This window comes from Rhinatrema bivittatum, chromosome 17 (genome assembly GCF_901001135.1).
Source record: "Rhinatrema bivittatum chromosome 17, aRhiBiv1.1, whole genome shotgun sequence".
Lineage (NCBI taxonomy): Eukaryota > Metazoa > Chordata > Amphibia > Gymnophiona > Rhinatrematidae > Rhinatrema > Rhinatrema bivittatum.
In genome coordinates, this window is record NC_042631.1 from 30,651,801 (window position 1) to 30,673,423 (window position 21,623).

At 40.0% G+C, this 21,623-nt stretch overlaps 1 protein-coding gene across 1 annotated transcript in view; it reads right to left on the reverse strand.

Annotated features, from left to right (window-relative positions):
- The window catches only part of PTDSS2 (phosphatidylserine synthase 2), a 109,596-nt gene that overhangs the window by 73,854 nt on the left and 14,119 nt on the right, over positions 1-21,623 (reverse strand). Inside the window, 1 exon segment of the mRNA XM_029582080.1 lies at positions 615-697. Within this exon segment, the coding sequence (XP_029437940.1) occupies positions 615-697 (83 nt within the window).

The following is a 21,623-nucleotide window of genomic DNA, read 5'->3' on the forward strand; positions in this document are numbered from 1 at the left end:
TATATTCCTTGTTTATAAGTTACTTGTAAACCGGCACGATGTGCAAACGGTTGCCGGTATATAAAATAAAATAAATAAATAAATAAATATCAGACCAAGTATTGCCTGATTAACACACATATCAAAAGGATGCAGAGAGTCAAGCTTGTATGGTTGCCAGTTGGGAGATATCCTTGGTTAGAAGCAAGAAAGGTCAAAGGCAGACTGGGTGAGCCGAATGGCCCTTATGTGCTGATATCTGAGAACCTGATATAGGTACCTAACTTTATTTAGGAAAACCTAGGCACCTGACTCAGTCTCACCTGCTCAGTGCCCAAATTTAGGCACCTTTAAAGTGGATGGATCCAAAAGGCAGGGCCAGGCCAGAAGAACAGTTAGGTGTTCAGTGCTGATTTTGAGCACTGGGTGCTTAATTTAAGTAAGGCAGTATGCTAGCCTAAATTTAGGAAGCTCAATTTAAGGCACTCGGCACTATTTGAATACTGGCTCGGTTTCTACATAGTTGGATACACAGGGAAGCACTGCAAATTCCATCCACAGTCTATGTATTCAACTGTAATGCAATAAATGTGATAAGTCAGATTTTTGGAACATAAAAAATTAAGATCAGTTACCTGGGTGAGGTCTTGAAAACGGTCCATCTTTAGCTTGTGTAACTCCAAAACATAAGAAAACCAAAATACTGGCAACAATGCCTCTGAAAATAAAACACACACAATGCATTAGTATGGATAAGCTTGTCTATCCATCATTCAAAAGGAAAGTTACTAGAACAACAATTTCCCAGTTACAGCTTCTCTTAGAGGTCAAATTTCTTCTTGCAACATGTGTAAATAAAACTTGAACCACTGCAATATATTTCCTAGTTTTCCATAGTAAGGTTCAGCCAAAAGTGTAGGTGGGGAGAGAAAAATCAAGGTCAGAAAACAAAAAAATCCTAGGCAGGAGGTGAAAGCAAAGATGAAACTGAATAAGGCCATACAGGAATACATTTCTTTCTAAAAGCTATTTTATTGAACCCTTCCATAACTTTCTGTCCAAAGATTTCTCTATAGCTGAAAAAAAAAAAGCTAACTGCAGCTTCTTCTTGAGCAAAAATGTACTTTTTAGTCAGTCAACAGGCATCTCCAAAACCGTGAACATTTTATCATTCTCCCCAAAGAATTATGACCATTCACTGTCTGACTGAAAATCAACCATTACTAACAAAAGAAATGTGTAGAATCCCAAGGACAGATATTTGTAATCACAAAATAAGTGGGTAAAATTCTATTTTATACAAAGAGCAACCTAATCACGGCACTTAAATAATTAGATGGTAACAAATAAAGAGCTTCACCACAAACTTTTAATGAAGCTGTAAGGCACAACAGCATTAGTTATTTATTTAAAATATTTATCGTCTGCCTATATTGGAACAAACCGTGCTAGACAAATTACAATTCTTAAAACATACAATCATAATACAACAGTGTAAAAAACAATCTGTGCAATACAAAGCAATTTGGCAACAGAAAGTAGTAAATAGTTAATATATATGCTTGCAGGACTATATGAAAGTCTCCAGGTTCAAGAATGTATCTCAGATAGCAAAGCTTATAATAAATAGCCTGTACGTAGAATCTGCTGCAGCTGGGATCTAAAAAACAGCCTGGAATCTAAAAGAACCCACCCCCTGGTTCCTAGTCACTTCCTTAAAAGGAAAGGAAACATCCAAAATAGAAAGGGAAGGCAAATTACATTTCATTAAATTATAGTCAGATTTGGAAAAACACATGGCCTTTGTAGTCATGTAGGCAATAGCATACATAAGGGCAGGGTTTCTCAACCCAGTCCTCAGAATATACCTAGCTTGTCCATTTCAGGATGCCCACAAGAAATACACAAGAGACACATTTGCATACAATGGAGGCAGAGCATGCAAATCTCTCAAGCAAATTCACTGTGGATATCCTGAAACTAACTGGCAAGATGTGTCCTGAGGATTAGGTTCAGAACCCCTGCATTAGGGTGTATTTTATAGGATTTCAAAGCACAGCTTTGTACATTATGTGTCTGCATCTAAGAAATGCATAAAAAATAATGTTACATGAACAAGTGCCCAGCTGTAGAAGAAAAATCACTTGCTGCCATTCACTAAGGAGCTATGCAGCATCAAGTTAAGGGGAACAGTGAGGAAGGAGACAGCAAAGCCAGATGTGGTTCTTGTTAGGGACCAGTAGACAAATTAATCCTGTGGGGAACACTGTGCAAAAAAAAAAAAAAAAAAAAATACAATTCTGCATACTCTGTCAAAATGACTCATTGGTTTCAGCAACAAGGTATATCTACAGATTATCATTCAGAGAAGTCATGCCTGGTGCTCTTCCTGTCATCTTGCTGGACCTTAGTCATCAGCATGCCAACACACACCTCCTATACAATTGAATAATAGATTGAAAAAAAAACCAAACACACACACACACACAAAAACTTAACTCAAAATGTGCACCACAACTAGGGCTTCTGGCTATTTTAGAATTTGCCAATCCTTGGAGCTAAAGTCCATGAACTACAAGCTGTGCCATTTTCTTGCAGATGCCAGTATTTGTGGCATCACAACAGTATCGGGATTGTTACCAAATGACAGCAGCTGCAAAAAGTAAGTGCTGCTAGCAGCTCAGAGTTCCTCTTCAGGCTCTGTGGATTGCCAAATTAAAAACATAAAATAGACGACCTAACCATAAGATAGGAGCAGATGAGTGATCTACTATTTCCTCCACCACCAACTCACTATCTCCCCCACACACACACTTTTACTCTTCCACTCCCCTCCAATCTCTATTTTAAACATTCTCCATGCACCTCCAGATAGCCCCTTTCCACATCCTCTCAACTGGCCCTCCTCCCACTCAGAATAGGCAGTCCCCCAGGCCACTGCAAAAGTATTAGGTGCCCTAGGCAAACCTTCAGCCTGGTGCTCTCCCCGCCACACACATATACAATTGTTTGAAAATTAGTATTGTGCATTAGTATGAATACATATCCTGAATTTATACTACCAGATGTATTGTGCATTAAACACAAGAATAACACTGAATATTTAAAAACAGCACAAAGACACTTATTGTGACAAGTACATTATCCTGACATCCACTGCTATGGTGATAACCAAAACCACTGCTGGAAACCTTGCAAAAAAAAAAAAAAAAAAAATATATATATATATATATATATATGTGGAATCTATGTAACAATCCTGTCGTACCAGGACTCAAAAGCAATAGTTATACCTGGGCTCTAGAACCCAATACACTTCCTACTGAGGAAACAAAACAAGAGGCTGCAATAGATTCCTACACTCAAAATACATATAAGTGGAATTCTCCACCTTGCCGAACATGGAAAGACTGTCACAAAATAGCTACAAATTAGAAAAGAGAAATATACAGACAAAAACTAAAACTGGAAACCCTAAGCCAGACTCTGCATACAATGCAACACCAGAGAAAAAGAAACAAAAATGCATTTATTCCTGTTCTGTGCAAATACAAAAAGACAGATATATTACCAAACTGATATATTCCAATAACTAAACTGAAAGTAATTTTTACACCTTTGTCTAGACATTTTATTTTTCTAATCACATTGATCCCAGTTTCTCTTTTCTGCTACTTTCCTCATATCAATCTTCTAGATCTTTTTCCTCCTGTTTTCACCTTCTCCACTGTTAATAGATTGATATTGTCCACATATGAGTGGTTTCTTATAGCTTAAGATACAAGAAAGATTTTTGTCTTAGTATATGGACATTAAAGTTGGTTTTTTTTATAGTTTCCATTCCTGGAGGATCTTGTATAAAGGTCGCCATCTTGGATTAATATAAATTGGCATCCCTTCAGACCAAGTTTAGAAGATCTAATCTATATATTGAGACTGTCGGGAAGTGAGCACATTTGACAAGATAACTGGATTTTGTCCCCTTGATGCTGAGTATGTGTCGATTTTAGTGATGCAGAGTCACATTTTGAAGGTGTTTGCTTCCAGTGTGTCAAGTGCATTGTGTGGTGTGTTGCATCTTTAGATGCAGAGAGCATCGTAGCCACTGACTCCTCTACCAACGCCGAAGCATGTGCTGGGTGCGACGAGGTTGGTTTTCCCAGTTCCGGTGCTGGCATGCTCCTGTCCAATGCTGGGTTCTTTTTCAATTGCATTGACAGTAATGACACAGAATAAAGATTTGGAGCACAAAGTTCCTCCTATGTGCTGATTAACGGTTTTTGAAATGGCTATCCGAACTTACGGAATGGGCTCTTTAGGACCTGCTGAGGACTGTGTCGATCTTTTGTCCCGGGGAGAGGGAGCGTATGGTGAAACAGACTGTTGCAACCTCTCAATCTTTTTGGCTCTATGGTGCTGGGCCCCGATAGTACATCCTACCACAATCCCTGAAGATGGTTTGGTTGTGGTTGGAACAGAGACATAAAAAGCAATAATTATGTCCAGTCACAGACATTTTGCCACATTGGCAATACTTGAAACTGGGGCTCTTCGGCATTATTAAAATGCCCCTTCTTTCACTCTATTTTGGAGCATACTGAGGAGAGTGTCTCTACGCATCTGTAATCAATCGCAGGAAAACAAAATACTGAGGAGACTGCTCGAGAAGCACGGGAACAGCAATACAATACAAAACTCTTCAGACTATGAGAGTAAAGCTCCGCCTTGTTATGACACAGGTGACTTCGTCCATATAGCACGGCTAAATAAGCCTGCTTTATCGAAGGGAAAACAAAAAAACCCATACAGTGGGATGATCGAGGGAACCAGAGAGCCTGTTTTTTGACCCTAGGTGGTCATTTTAGAGGCTTCCAAAATCACGCCAGCTTGCTCCTGGCCTGCCCAGACATCTCCCTGAATTTTGTGGAAGAACTGTAAAATTCTGTTTTACTCAGAATTCTCCCAGAAGTAGAACATTCAGTGCTAATCACAGAGTGGGCACTATATGTGGGTTCAACACTGTATGGATGATGGTAGAGCAATGAGACAGAGGTTTCCCATAATTATTCCTGACTACCTGCCTGATGGGTAGTTAGATTTGAGAGATTTTTCTCTCCCAATAGCTTTGAGCAGAAGTCATCCTGAACAATTTGAAATAGTCAGGCACAAGCAGAAACCCATGAAAATTCATAGAAAGGATTTAGCCAATTGTGAAAAGTGCTTAAAATTTCAAAGCTCCTATGTTTAAAAGATATACCAAATGCCTCAATCTATTTCAAAAGATTTGTGGAGAGCAAGGGGTTGTGAAACGCTTATAGAAATAGTCTTGTAGTTAGGTGTTGCAACAGTCTCTGATGACAGACAGAAGACATCAACTGCTGTAAGAACAGGTACCCATGATTCTGCTCCCACTGAAAAAGTCAGTTGCTGAATGTCTAGCATCCCCCTCTCGCTGTTATTAATGTCTCCTCTATTCATGGAGTTTACTGCCGTGGTTCTTTCCTTGTGCGCCTCTAGTCAGTCACTTCACTAATCTCCTCTCATAGTTCTTGGAGAATGTTAGAACAATAAGTTGGTAGAGAAAATAATCAGATGCAAAGAATGGGTTTTGAAGAATGGGTCACAGATTTATTTTGTGAAAGTTGTGGTAAGTAGGAACAATTAGATTGTATGGCCCCAGGGCAGTTAAATGCCCAGAGAATATCTAACTTAGGACCTGTTTTCACAGCTAATTCTTTTTTCATTAATTTATAGTATGTGAAATTTCTCTGCACTTAAAATGTATTTTGGGGTTTTTTTTGTTTTTTAACCATGTGTCTGATACAACAGAAAGTGAGCCAACATTGCATCTGCCCCAAACCAGAAAGTATGCGGAAGACAAAAGTGTGCCCCCCTCCCTATGTGTTGCTGCCTACATGTGGACCCTGATCCACCTTCCACCATAAACGTTTTCTACAATAAATCGCTACCATCAATGGCAATACATACGGGGAAGGGGGGGGGGGGGGGGGGGAGAACAGATCTGGGCTTAATTTGCCTTCAGAAACATTCTGTAATACCTTGTAAATGTCTTCACACTTGCATTTTTTTAATTTATTTATATATTTTTTTAAGTAGATCGTAAAAAATGTGCAAGTCAAAAAGCATTGAAGTAGAAGTTTCACTGATCTAGACAACATATTCTACACTTTCAAAGTGAGAGAATTATTAAAATTATTCTGAAAGTTAATTAAAAATAACCTCATCCCCTCACCTCAAAAAACATTTTAACTAAGTCTTCAAATATCTTGAGCCAGTTGAGAATTTGACAAAGTACCTCATGAGGAAATTAAAAAGTCATGGGATAGGAGACAATGTTCTCTTGTAGATTAAGAGCTGGTTAAAAGATAAAGAACGGGCCGATACAGTACAGTGCGCTCTGGCGGAGCTCACTGTTACCCCGCGTTTGGACACGTGTTTTCGACGCAATAGCTCTACCCATTATTCAGTAAGGGGTAATAGCGCGTCGAAAATGTGTGTCCAACCCTCCCAAAACTAATAGCACCCGCAACATGCAAATGCATGTTGATGGCCCTATTAGTTATTCCTGCGCGATTCACTAAGTAAAATGTGCAGCCAAGCCGCACATTTTACTTTCAGAAATTAGCGCCTACCCAAAGGTAGGTGTTAATTTCTGCTGGCGCAGTGTACAGAAAAGCAGTAAACACTGCTTTTCTGTACACCCTCCGACTTAATATCATGGCGATATTAAGTTGGAGGTCCCAAACGTTTAATTAAAAAAAAAGAAAAAAAATTTTAAAAATCGGCCTGCGGCTCGAAAATCGGACGCTCAATTTTGCCGGCGTCCGGTTTCCGAACCTGTGGCTGTCAGCGGATTTGAGAACAGACGCCGGCAAAATTGAGCGCTGGCTGTCAAACTCGCTGACAGCCACCGCTTCCGTCAAAAAAAAAGAGGCGCTAGGGACGCGCTAGTGTCCCCAGCGCCTCTTTTTACCGTGGGTCCTAATTTGCATGTTTGTCCCCCCGAATCGCTCGCCCGCTCTCCTGCGACCTTTACTGTATTGGCCTGATAGTAGGGCTAAATGGTCAATTTTCTCAATGGAGATAGGTGAATAGAGGGATGCCCTAGGGATCTGTACTGGGACCATTGCTTTTTTAACATAATTATAAGTGACCTAGAAATGGGAACAAGTGAGGTGAACAAATTTGCCGATACTAAATTATTCACAGTTGTTAAATCACAAGAGGACCTTGCGAGACCGGGCATCCAAAAGACAAATGACATTTAATGTGGACAAGTGCAAAGTGATGCACGTAAGGAAGGGCTACCCAAATTATAACTACATAACGCAAGGTTCCATTATTGTGAGTCATCACCCAGGAAAAGGATCTAGGCATCATCGTGCACACTGAGCAAACCGCATGCTTGAAATTATTAGGAAAGGAATGGAGAATATCATAATGCCTATGTATTGCTCCATGGTGCAACCACACCTTGAGTATTGTATGCAAATCTGGTCACTGCATCTCAAAAAAGATATAGTAGAATTAGAAAAGGAACAGAGAAGGGTGATCAAACTAATGGGGATGGAATGATTCCCCTATGAGGGAAGGCTAAAGAGATTATAGGGCTCTTCATCTTGGAAATGAGATAGGAGGTCTATAAACAAGTGGATAGGAACAGGTAAACACAAAGTGGTTGTTAACGCTTTCAAAAAAGTACAAAAATTAGGGGACGTTTAATGAAGTTACTAGGTGGCCTAATCCAGTCCTCAAGACCCACAAATAGGACCAGTTTTCAGGATAGACACAATGAATATGCATGAGAGATTTGCACACAATGGAGACAGTGCATGTAAGTCTCTCTCATGCATAGGAATAGTGGATATCCTGAAAACCTGCCCTGTATGTGGTTCTTGGGCACAGAAGTTGGCCACCCCTGTACTAACTGATACATTTAAGACAAATAGGAGAACATTTTTTTCTCAACACAAACTCTGGAATTCATTGCCAGAGGATGTGGTGAAAGCTGTTAATCTGGCTAAGTTTTAAAAAAAGGGATAAGTTAATAAACCATTAAGGTGGATGAAGGGAAATCCACTGATTATGCCTGGAATAAGCAGCTTGGAATTTATCTACCCCTGCCAGGTACTTGTACCCTGGATTGGCCACTGTTGGAAACAGGATATTGGGCTTGATGGATCTTTGGTCTGACCAGGCATAACTAATCTTTTGTTATGTACTTTGTAGAAGCCCCTTTTGCATCATTAATAGCGCTGCTCCATTTAAGATAAGTATCCAGCAACTCTGCACAGTGGGGTGGTGAAGTTTCTGCTCCTCCTCTTTGGCAGAAGAGCTCGAGCCTTTCAGGTTAGATGGGATTGTCTGTGGACTGGGATTGTCTGTTGGATTCAGTTCTGGGCTTAAACTTTTCTTGCTGAGCCACTCTATTGTTGCTTTTGCTTTGTGGTTAGGATCACTGTTCTGCTGAAAAGTGGAAGGTGAAAGATTACTTCTCCCCAGCCTTAGGTCTACGGCAGACAGGAACAGGTTTTCCTCCAGGATCTGCCTGTAATTTGCACCATCTCTCGTTCCCTCAATCTTCACAAGCCCCACTGCTGCAAAGCAATCTCACAATTTAACATAGCCACCACCATGCTTGGATGGTGTTAGCAGGGTGATGTGCTGAATTTGTTTTTACACCACACATCACTTAGCATGGAGACTAAAAGTTCTACTTTATTTATTTATTTATTTAGCAGTTTTATATACCGAAATTCTTGTGGGGGGTACAAATCAGTTCGGTTTACATTGAACAAAAACAGGGCTTCAAAAGTGCAAGCAATTACAATGAACATTAACAGAATTTCAAAAAATTTCAAAAAAGAACAATTGAGAAACAATTCCAGAGAACTCTGGATTCCAAACAGAATAATATATTATTAACCAATGAACAAGCAGATGCCATTTAAAACTTTTTAAAATTTATAATGAAACAGTGTTTCTGAGAGGAAAATATAATACGCACGTGATAGCTGAGGCTAAGATCTTGAACTACGAAGCAGAAGAAGAAGGGGTTGATACAAAAATGTAATGCACAAAACTATTGTCATGGAGCAAAAGGCAAATAAGGGTGACACTCATCCAACCATTAAACCTTCTCCTACATGCATAAAGTATCCACTAGATTTTTTTTGCAAATGCTATGTGGCACACCATACGTTTTTTCTTCAGCAGTGGCTTCCATCTTGTTACGTTCCCATACAAGGGTACCCCACAAACATTGCCTGTGTGCAAACCTTTAGACACCCCTGATCAAACTATATGTTTCAATAAATTTAAGTGGCCAGAAGACGACAACCTCTTCATAGTACTAAGAGAAACATGACATCTTTCTACAATTTTTTATGGCAAAATTACTATTTGCTGATTTTAACACATTGAAGATAATAAAAATGGTGAAAATGGCATGTACAAAAGTTTGGACACCTAAGTTTGGTCAGCTTCTAAATATTTCTTGTACACCTAAGAGTCATCCTACTCTTGCTTTTGGAATTTTTCTCCCCATCATCTTGCAGTACTCCTCTAGTTCAGAAATATTCTTAGGTCTCCTTGAATGCACTGCATGTTTGAGATCTCCCCGCAGATGTTCAATAAATATTCAAATCTAGGACTGTGAAGGTCATTCTAAAACCTTCATCTTTCTTTCCTGTAAGTACTTTATGGCTGATTTAGAAGTATGCTTCAGATTGCTGTCTTGCTGAAATATTAAACCTTTTTTCTGCTTCAATGTCTTCACCAAAAAAAAGCGAAAAATCACACCAAATGGACACAGGTGTTTGAACTGGTTGCACATATTTTTCCAAAAAAAAAATAATGGATGGAGGAGGTCTGGTTTATGATTATATTGACATAAATTGAGTCCACCCTGGTGGGGGTTGAAACTCATATATATGAAACCCTTCCTCCATCTTTTAAAAATTTTTTCTCTTTATTTAAACAGCGAGGCAAATTCGGGTCATAAATCTGGCCCGACTGCCTCTGAGTGAATAGTTGTGGTGTTTTGAATGAGATGACTCACTGTTTGTGAGCAATACAGTTTTTTCATATTAGATACATAAATAATTTATATGGGGAAATTGAGTGCAAATTGATCAAGATAGTAGAACTCCCCTAATAATACTTTTTGGTGCTTTGTGGTATTAGGTTCACCAAAAATGATACATTAACTTTGAGGATATGTACATGGAGACATTTAGTTGAAATCATTCTTCCTTTCAACTACACAATATTTCCTGTGGCACTATCTGCAACAATCCCAAAACATAACAGATCCATCCCATGTGCTTAACAGTTGGCAAGGTTCTTTTTTCCTCCAAATGTATCTTGTAAGGTTGTGGCCAAAACAGTTCAATATTTGTTTCATCAATCCATAGCACTTGCTTTCAAAAAATTTCAGACTTAAGGATTTGTTTTGCTTACTTTAGATTTCTGAAATGAGGCTGTAGAAAAGGTTCCTTTCTGACAACTTAAGGTTTCCATAGGCAATTTTCACCTTCTCCCTGCAGGGACTTCTGTGGGCTTTGGGCACTAGCTAGTTACATAGAAACATGAGGCAGAAAGAGACCATATGACCCATCTAGTCTGCCTATACAATTTATCTAGCGTTTACAGTTCCCATCACTCCCTCAGAGATCCCCTGCATTTATCCATTGCCTTCTTTAATTCAGTTACCTTTTTTGTCTCCACCATACACACTTGGAGGCCATTCCATGCATTCACTATCCTCTCTGTAAAGAAATATCTCACCCTCATCCCAGAGCCTAAACTTCTGTGCATAGAAACCTTTGAGATATTGAAATGTCTCTTTCAAATCTCCCCATCTCACCTTTTCTCTAAGGTATACGTGTTTAGATCTTTAAGTTTATCCCAATATGATCTAGAACAAAGACTACTGATCATTTTAGTAGCCACCCTCCAGACAGACTCCATCCAGTTTATATCCTTTTGAAGGTGCTGACTCCAGAACTGTATACAGTATTCCACATGAGATCTCACCAGAGACCTATACAGGGGCAATATTACCTCCCTTTATCTTTGACCATTCCTCTCCTATGCAGCCATGCATCTTTCTGGTTTTTGCAGTTGTTTTAGCCACCTTAAGATCAGATACAATCACCTCCAGATCCTTTTCTTTTGTGCTTAGAAGCATTTTGCATTCAATACTGTACCTTTCCCTTGGATATTCCTCTTAGGTCCTCAGCCTGCACTTCCTGCCATCTCGTTTCGTGTCTTTTAAAGTAATCTTAGACCTTCTGCAGTAGTTTCCTTAATCTATGGTTACTGATTTTGGAGGGACAGCATGATTGGCACCACCAAGATGCTGCTGCAAACTGTTTCTACCTTACATCGATAGACCCGATAGTGCCCCACTGGATACTTAAATAAATACATTGAAAATTTTCTTATAGCCTTCTCCCCAATCTGTAGTACCTTTGAACAATGTTATCCTGGAGTCGGCAGCTCCTTGTTTGGCATGTTTTTGTTGTATGAAGTTAATTTGAAGGAAAGGTCATAACAGCTTGATTCTTCATCCAGGAGTATTTGAAGCAGCACAGATATTGTGGCTAGACACAGGTGGGCTCCAACTTATTATGGAACTTGTTAAAGTAATTTTTTGAACTGGAACTAATTCTGGTTTGTTATTACAAAGTGTGAAAACTTTGCAATCAAGTCTTTTTAGTCTTAGTTTTAGAATATTTCTATAAATTGTTCTTTCATGAGGAAAGTAGTGTGTATGATATGCAGATCAGTGGAAAAACTAATGTAATTTGATTTGTATTTTTTAGACAGCAGAATGTAAAAATATACGAGGGTATAAAGACTTTTACAAGGCACTATGGGTGTAGATGTATATTAAGTAAAATGTTTTATCTAAGGCTAGTGCTTTGGGAATTATATACACAAATCCCATCAGTGGTAACAAGTTTCCCTAATTAGATAAACTAAAAATACATCGCTTCAAGTACAACACAGCACCTAATCTAAACATTCAGATTAGAAAAAAAAAAAATCCAGTACCTAAAATGTCTCCTTTAAATCTACATTAGCATCACCCAAGGATGGAAAAATATTTAGAAAACTTGGGCACCAGCATAAGTTTTTAGGAGCTGAAAGTTTAAATTATTCTTACATGATCATTTTCTTTTCTCAAGTCCTGCTAGACCAATTGTTACCCATGGAATTTCTTCTGCCCTCAACTGACAGAAGACTTACCACTTTTATGACCTTATTCTTGTTTATAAGGACGTGTGGGGGCTAGGCAGTTGCTAGTATCCTTCTACCAGTGTACTGTGACAAAGACAAACCACTCTACAAACATTTTAATTTAGTCCATGGTTTGCAAGGTTATACTATATGTGGAAGAGCAAGAGAATGAATGAAGAGAGCGAGACATAATTGGCATTACAGAGAATTGACAGAAGGAGGATAACCAATGGGACAATGCTATACTAGAGTACAAATTCTCTCTCAATGATAAGGTGGATCAACTTGGTGCGAGGGTGTGCTTTATGATAGGGATGGCAGAGAGTCTAACAGGATAAAGATCCTGCAGGAGACAAAATGCTCAATAGAGTCTTTATGGGTGGAAATTCCATGTGTGATGGAGAACAGTATAGTGGTGGGGTATTCTAGCATCCACCTGGCCAAACAATTCTAGCATCCAGACAGAGAGACAATGAAATGCTAACAGAAAGCATGAGATCTCTAAGGAAGTGATGAGAATTATAATGCTAAATTAACTAGCCAGATGGGCAGACTGAATGGGCCATATGGTCTTTTTCTGCCATCATGTTTCTATGAAGTACGGATGCTAACAAATCTTGCAGAATAACAATAAGATTTCAATTACCCCAGTATTGATCGAGTAAATGTCACATCATGACATGAAAGGAAGGTAAAGTTTCTAGATTAAATAAATTACTGTTTTGCCAGCTGGATGCTTTTTGCATTTTTAAACAAACAATGTCTATGAATGATTTCAAGCTTTTAACCTTTGTAGCTGCACCTTTTTAATTTTTTACTGGTTTGAGGCCTACACTTTAGGATACCACTGACTACTTGTAGCCTGGATTGGCCACTATCTGAGACAGGATGCTGGGGTTGATAAACAGAGTATGGCATTTTTACATTCTTATGATAAACTTATACGTTCTTATACAGCATGATATAATGGTTAGAATACAGATACTGGTAAGCATTGAAGCAATACTATTTACACCAAAGCTTGAGATAAAAGGAGGATAATCAGGTTGGTAATGCACAGAAAGTGAGATGAGGGTTAAGCAGAGACAGTGCAAAGAGATTTGTACCATACTGTGAAGTAAGCAAGCTAAGGGGCCAACATATTAAAGTGCACTTGGCAGAGTATAATTTATATAGAAAACATAGAAATGACAGCAGAAGACGACCAAACGGCCCATCCAGTCTGCCCAACAAGTTATGCACTTTTTTTTTCTCTCATACTTATCTGTTACTCTTGGCTCTTAGTAACCTTTTGGTTCTATTTCCCTTCCACCCCCACCATTAATGTAGAGAGCAGTGTTGGAACTGCATCTAAGTGAAATATCTAGCTTAATTAGTTAGGGGTAGTAACCGCCGCAATAAGCAAGCTACACCCATGCTTATTTGTTTACTCAGACTAAATAATCCAGTCCTTGTTGGTTGTTGTCTGTATATAGATCCACTTTTCTTCATTCTCCCCTGCCGTTGAAGCAGAGAGCTATGCTGGATATGCATTGAAAGTGAAGCATCAGGCTTATTTGGTTTGGGTATCAAATGACAAACAGAAAAGATGTGTGTCTTTTTCTTGGTTTTATGTAAGTTAATTTTGTACATCACTTAGGGCTTCGTATAAGCGGCATATGAGTAATTTTAAATAAAATAAGAGGTTAAGGATAATTATTTCCACCTTCTGTAAGTTGAAGGAAACGTTTATGTTTTTGAAGAGACTTATGTAGCTATTGTACTGATGGCCAGCAATATGAGAATTTAATATTGAGCTTTGGAATACTCTCTTTCCAAAGCTATCAAGAAGCCTGGGATCTATGCCTGGAGGCAAATTTGAATAAATCAGTCTTTTCTTTGCCTTTTTCCGTACAGATTTCACAATGATGGATTGATGAGTTAATTGAACCAGGCTGAAACCAGATGATTTCTGCATGTTATAATTTAGGTCTAATTTTTTTGCTGTGGGTATACAGATAAGGGTTTCCCACATTCTTATTTGAGCTGATTGAGAACGTTGTGAACTGGAAGAGCCACTGGTTCTGATGGAGTATCCAGAATCCGAAGACAACCAAAGATTTCTGTTCATGGGTCTTTGTCCTTCCGCACACTCATCTTTGCTTTAAAAACTTAGAAAAAGTGAGGTCTTCCAGGGAAGAAGTATGCTCTAGGAAATCTGGATCAGAAGGTATGTCTGTTGATTCTTCTTTGGAACCCAAAGGCATGGGAACACTAATCTAGTATCCCAATGATGAAGGAGAATCAGTAGGTTCTCGCAATTGTTTCTGAGGGGAGAAACCCTGGTGTGCAAGCTCTGAATGACTAGACTCTGCTGTGATAGGGTGAGATGATTTTGAACCTCTTAAAAGGGGTTCTGATAATATATTCACCTTAACAGGTGAGACTGGGACTCCTCGAGGCATTACAGTAGTAATGCTGGAGAGTAGAGAATATAGAGTGCCTTAAATTTCCTTAATCAGATTTAAAGAAATTCTTCACCAAGTCTATTTGGTCGGGTTCTCTAACCTGGTGTAGGTGAAGGCTCATCTTCTTCAGACACAAGAATGGACTCCAGTTCTTGAATAGGAGGGTTTTTACGAGGTAAGTAGTACTAGAGAACAGATTGGATCTGGTGTTTCCTGATGAAATCCTTCCACCAACAGCCTTGATAGCATAAAGAATCTGATAATGGTACGGGGGAGAGGTAAGAGATTTCTTTCTACACCTAGTCTGGGTCGCCCAGCATAGAGTGGCGAGGGTATGCTGGCAAAATGGCCTTGATCTAGCATTTGATGCGTCATATGATACTGCATTAGCATCGATGCTGTCTGTGCAAGAGACTTGTGCTTTGACAACACCAAGTGCATCAGACTTGGAGGAAGTCTGCTTCAAATGCATTGTGGGGCTTTGCTTCAAATGTGTCAGATGGTGCAGAATGAGATGGCATCAGATATGGTTACATCGAAGACATATCGGCATTATATCGTTGTGCATTATGCATTGATGGCAATGTTGAGACACCATATGTCAGTGGGACTACAGCATTGAGTGTCAATGCATTGACAAGCGACAGTTCCAATGCACCATGCAAAGAGGTCAGTGTGCTATGCACCGCACTTAAAGGCATGCTTTTTAATACTGATTTTCCAAATTGCTTCACAGTGATGCCATTTCTTCGACGCAGGACAATCAGCATTAAATCGACATAATTTAATCTGCAATTTGTGCACACATTTGAGTACACTGTTGTGCAGAAAATTCCTTGCTGCTTCAGCAATAATGTGCATAAAAGGTTAGTGCCCTCCCAAGCCGATGATGGTATTAGCTATTACTCCCAGTACAAAGGTGCGCAGGCTTACCTCGTGTTTTCTTGGTGCTTAGTCAGAGGTGTAAAGTTTCCAGGGTTGGTGTTAGTCTATAGGCAGAACCTGGAGTTCGGTGCTGGGATCTGGAGTCAGGATTTTATGCACAAAACACACACTTTGTGCATTTACATTTTCAGCAGTGATATGGTATCACTGTGGTTCCTGAAAGGCATGGAGTAACCTGCATAGAGCAGCAATGCAACTGTAAAGAGGACACAAAATTGAACTGGGCATGGATTCCATGTGGGAATTTGATCTACTTTGAGAAGATGAGCATATCATCACTGCTGAGCAGACTAAATGGACCTTTTACGTGCCAAGCATTTTCCTTATGCACATTTTTCTTTTTATCTCCCAATGCATGGGAAGTTGCTACAAATGTTAGCATGTGTGTTAAACAGTATGTGGAAATCCAACACACAGTTTTAAGGCCCAGCTTATTACATCATCCCTTGAGTGACTTAAAAAGATCAGACCTTCAAAAGCAAAGAAGCCTGGCTTGAAGAAATTGCCCCTGTAGTAAATAACCATTTAACATTGATGGCCATTTAACTGAAGAGTATACAATGAAAGAAATTACACATTTATTAAAATTATGAACACCCTCACTGTGCTAAATCCGTAAACTGCAGCACCTATCATGCAACTGAATTTTGAACAATGGGGGGTGGGGTGGGGGCGGAGCGTTTGAGTGGCTTGCTGTTTCACTCAATGTAAAGAGAGGGGCAGATAAGGACTGCTTAGTTTCACTCCTGGCACCATGCCACAGACCTCAGTTACAATTTCTGGCTTTCCTTCATTTCTTTGCAACAAGGGATCCTTTGTGCTTATGCAAGGTTTTCTTCAATTTTGTTAGTTTTTTTTACCTCCACCACCCTTACTGGGAGGAGATTCTATGCATCCATAGAGGAGATAGTCAGACCTGAATTTTCATGTTTCAAAGCTCTGTGCTCTCAACATCATTTTTACCTTAGTTACAAGTTAGATTAAATTAGATTACTTTTGTAAAAGTGCTCCACTGGAGCAGCAGCAGTTGTACACAATCACATACCAGTTCACGTACACAAAGTCCTAAAAATGAGAATACAACAGCTTGGCACCAGTTGCCCTTAAGGAAACTTTCCAAAATAAAATTGTAAAATGCCTCCAAAAAGCAGCAGGTGCAAATAAATTACTTAATTTTTCTATCCAAAAGCCGTGTGTGAACACAAAAATATTTCACTGCGCTCACACTGAAAACTACAGTTCATTCAGGGATTGAAGTACACACCAGAGATTTGGTCCACTACTAGGTAAATATCAGCTAAATATAAAGTTTCCTAAATATCTATTGTTATGAAAAATATTTTTCTGCAATTTATGCTGTTTTGAAACATATGAAAATATAATGCCTCTATCGTTCCATGGTGAGCCCAGCCCTTAAGTATTGTGTGCAATTCTGGTCACAGCATCCCAAAAAAGATACAGCAGAATTATAAGGGCAACCAAAATGATAACTAGAATGGAACGATTCCCCTACGAGGAAAGACTAAAGAGGTTGGAACTCTTCAGCTTGGAGAAGAGACGGCTGAGGGGAAATATGATAAACATCTGTAAGATAATGAGTGGAGTGTAACAAGTAAATGCTCAGTTGTTTATTCTTAAAACGTACAAAGACCAGGGGGACACACATTGAAATTACTAAGCAATACAATTAAAACAAGTAAGAGAAAATATGTTTTTAATCAACGCATAATTAAGCTCTGCAATTTGTTCCCGGAGGATGTGGTCAAAGCTGTTAGTGTAGCTGGGATTAAAAAGCATTTGGACAAGTTCCTGGAGGAAGCATCCATAAACCATTATTAAGATGGACTCGGGGAAAACTCACTGCTTATGCCCGAGATAAGTAGCATGGAATCTGTTAAGACTCATTTGCAACATTTCATCGTTTTTACTATTGCTTCGTAAGCATCATTGTTAGCCTTTTTTTGTGTTATTCCTATTTCAAGCAGGAATAATTTCTTTGAGGGGTCTTGAAGGCAAATAAAAGTTATTTAGGTGGTGGACCTTGGTAGTGGGATCAAGGTGGCAGAGCCCAATTAACAGAGAATATAGGCAGGCTCTGCTTCCTTTGTGCCCCAAAGATTTTTTTCAGGCCCTTTGAAATAAGAGCTGACAAGAATACAAGCTTAGCCATACTGGGTCAGACCAAAGGGCCATTAAACCCTGCATCCTGCTTCCAACAGTGGCTAATCCAAGTCACAAGTACCTGGCAGGATTCCAAAAAGTCTATATTTTAAATCACCACCAGAGAATACCACAACTTATTTAGTGTTGAAAAAAAGGCCCATCATACCACTCCGCAATGTCTGAACTTTGATTATATTCAGTACTTTTACCTGCAAGGGTCACTTATAATCATCAGTTCTAGAGTGAAAAGTTCCTTTAGAAAAGATTTTTTTTTTAATGCTTATAAAAATGTATACTTCCCCTTCAACAAGATTCAACAAATTTAGTTTATCAAGCCCAACATAATATATGTTTTGTAGTGACTGCCTCAGGTCAGGGGCTTCCAATATGTTCTTTGCTGGTAAAGAGTGTAGTAGTGACAGTTCACATAGCATTTAAAAAGTTAAAAAAGAAACTTTTCTAAAGGAAAGTTTCACTCTAGGACTGATGAGTGACACTTGCCAGGAAAAGTATTGAATATAAGCAAAGCTCAGACACCACAGGGTGGTGTGATGGTCCTCTTTTTCTACACTAAAAGTTGTGGTATTCTCCGTTTGGTCACCATTTAAAACAAAGACTTTTGAAATAGGAACAAGCCATGACAGCCTCAATTTTGCATACATACAAGTAAATTTTCAAAGGCCCAAGCGCATAATTTTAGGACTTTACGCTCGCGGCCGGGCCTTGCAAGCGCTGCAAACGTTTTACAACAGGCACAGCCACACGCGTAAACCCTGATATGTGCACATGTACCGGGCCTGTCAGAAGGGGCAGACCGGGGGAGCACTTGGTGCGCAGAAGTTGTGTCTGCGCCAACAGAGCAATAAGTAAAAAAACAAAAAAATTGGGGATACTTAGGGTTAATTGGAGCAGACTGGGAAGGAACTGGGGGGGGGGGGGGGGGGGGGGGGGGGAGGAGGGAGGGAGGCCCGATTCCGTAGCCGCACTTAGTTAACTAAAATCCCCCCCCGTGCGCATCCAGCACACATTATAAAATTTGAGCATCCACGTGTGAGCGCACTCCTTTAAAAAAAAAAAAAAACAAAAAAAAAACAAAAACCTACCCCATAGCTTCCGATCTCTCTTAAGGGAAGAAAAAGTGTCATTTTCCTTCTCTCTCACAGAAAAAATTGTGGGAGTCAGCCAAAGGCACTCAAGCACTCAGGATCAGAAAACACCAAGCTCAGACAGAACGTAACATTGTTTCAGTTCTTAGATTAGTGATCGAGAAGACACTTACCAGAACACAGCCACTCAGGAGGACAATAAAATCACAAACTGGCAGCCAAGGGTGGGAAGGTGAATTAAACAGTCTTCATTAGAGAAAAGGAAATTATCAGGTAAGTAGTAATTTCTCAGCATTCAGACAAGTTAATCCACACCAGTGGGATGTACCCAGGCTACTCCTGAAAAGGACAGGAGGCTACCCATAGTCCGAGCAACACCACACATGCATAGGCTGCATCCTCCTGGGCCTGCACATCCAGACGGTAATATCTGGAGAAAGTGTGTAAATAAGACCATGTCGCCGCTCATCAAATTTCAATGGGAGACAACAATCGAAGTTCCACCCATGGTACTGCCTGATCCCTAAAATGCTTAGGTAACAGCTGCTCCACATCCACTTACGTGGCCATGATACATCCTTAATCCAATGGCTACTGTAGCCTGTGCTGCCGGCTCACCCTCTTTACCATGGAGCACGAATAGCTGGTATGCCTTCCTAAGAGGTCTAGAAACCTCCAAATACCTCAAGAGGTGTCACTTGGCATCCAAGGTCCACAACAGACAATATTCCTCCCCATCTCTTTCCCTGCCCAGCGTCTGCAGAGAAATTGATTGATTGATTCAAGTGAAAGTCCGAAACAGGTTTGGCGGGGGGGGGGGGGGGGGGGGGGGAGAGAAAGAGAGAGAACAGTTCGCAGCTGAACCTCCCCCGGAGTCACTCACAGGAACAGTTCCCAGCAAAGGAGCCTGCAGTTCAGAAAAACTCTACGCGTAGAACAAATTGCCAGTAGAAAAACCTGTCTTCAAGGTAAGTAACCTCAACGAGAGGGAACGCAGAGGTTGAAAGGTGGAACCCGCCAGGAAATCCAACATCAGATTAAGGCTCCACAAGGGCACTGGCAAAAACAATGGAGGACGAATATGCTTCACCCCTTCAAGAACCAGGCCACATCTGGATGGGTCAATAAGAATCCACCATTCACCTGCCCCGGAAACAGGCAATAGCTGCCACCTGTACCTTTAAGTAATTAAGGGCCAAGCCTTTAATGAACCCATCCTGCAAAAAGTCCAAAATGAGCGGGATCTTAACCAAATGAGGATGAACCTCCTCATTCTTCACACCAAGCCTCAAACACTCGCCAAACCCAAATATAGGCCAAGGAGGTTGAGAACTTCAGAGCTCGAAGCAGGGTGGAAATCACAGAAGCGGAATAATCCCGCTTCAGCAACCAAGCCCTCTCAAGGCCCATTCTGTAACACAAAATAGAGCCAGATCCTCGTGAAGAATAGACTCCTGATGCAACAGATCTTTTTAAAGCAGGAACTGTAGAGGAGACCAGGACAAGAGTCTCCGCAGATCTGCACACCAAGGTTTTCTGGGCCAGTCAGGAGCCACCAGAAGCACCATCTCCATGGATAAAGCCTCGTAATGGGTGAAATCCTAACAATTGAAACTTTTTTCCGTGACAGTGAGTCAGCGCCGGGTTGTGTTTTGTTGGCATCAGTGCTTCATGGTTCTCTGCGCCACTCATGCTTGATGCTGTGCCTCTTTTTATCAGCGCCACTAACAACTTCTGACTTTCCTGGACTGGTCTGAATTGGTTCTCAACTTACTCTATTTTGATGAGCCTAGGTGCTCATATTTGAATTGGAGTTCTCAGTAAATTAGTGCCCAGGGAACATATGCCTGCAGCGGCCAAAGATGGAGCAGTCATGATCCAGTCCCAAGCAATATAGACAAAAGGGAAAGTATACCTAATATGGATATTTTGTGTCCACATTGTTGACATCTTTTGAATGAACGTTTTCCTTTGTTCTCTGTAAACACAGAGAGGGAATATATTTCTGGCCATTTGCTGAAACGGATGTTAGCACAGGAAGGTCTGTGCATGCCCAGAAAGGAAAGCTAAACTTTCTGGGCTTTGAGAGAAAAACAACCTGACCTGGCACCGGATGACATCACCCTCTTGTGTGTCAGTATCTTGTGCTTGTCCATCCATTCATGTTTCAATACTATTGGACGTGCATTCACTTCCCCTCTAGTGTTTATCAAGAATGCATTCCTGTTCACACACTACGGGCTGATAGACACCACCCAACTGTGCAGTAAGCAATGAGAATGTTCAGGGTTTACCATCAAAATATTTACCCACAGTAGCAAAATGAAGAATATAAATTTTTCAGTTCTATGTCTCTCACAGACCTAAAACAATTAGCCATAGCCCTATTCTCACTAGTTTTAATTTACTGTTGTATTCAGGAAGCATATTCTCAGACTGAACTAGTTCCCCACAGCTTGTGTTACATTTTTAAGTAAGTACTATAAGAAGTTGCACTGTTTTCATTTAAAAAAAAAAAAAAAATGACTGAATGACATTACTAGAGAAGGCTGTCAAATCAAGAACGAGAGAGCAGTATCCTTAGGATGTTCTAAGAACTTTTAGGTCACTCAGTTCAACAGATAATTAATCACATTAAAAAAAGACAAGGCTCAATTCACAATGACACACTGCAGAGAAGATCAGGGCAACAGCTACATGAAGGAGCACTTTTTTT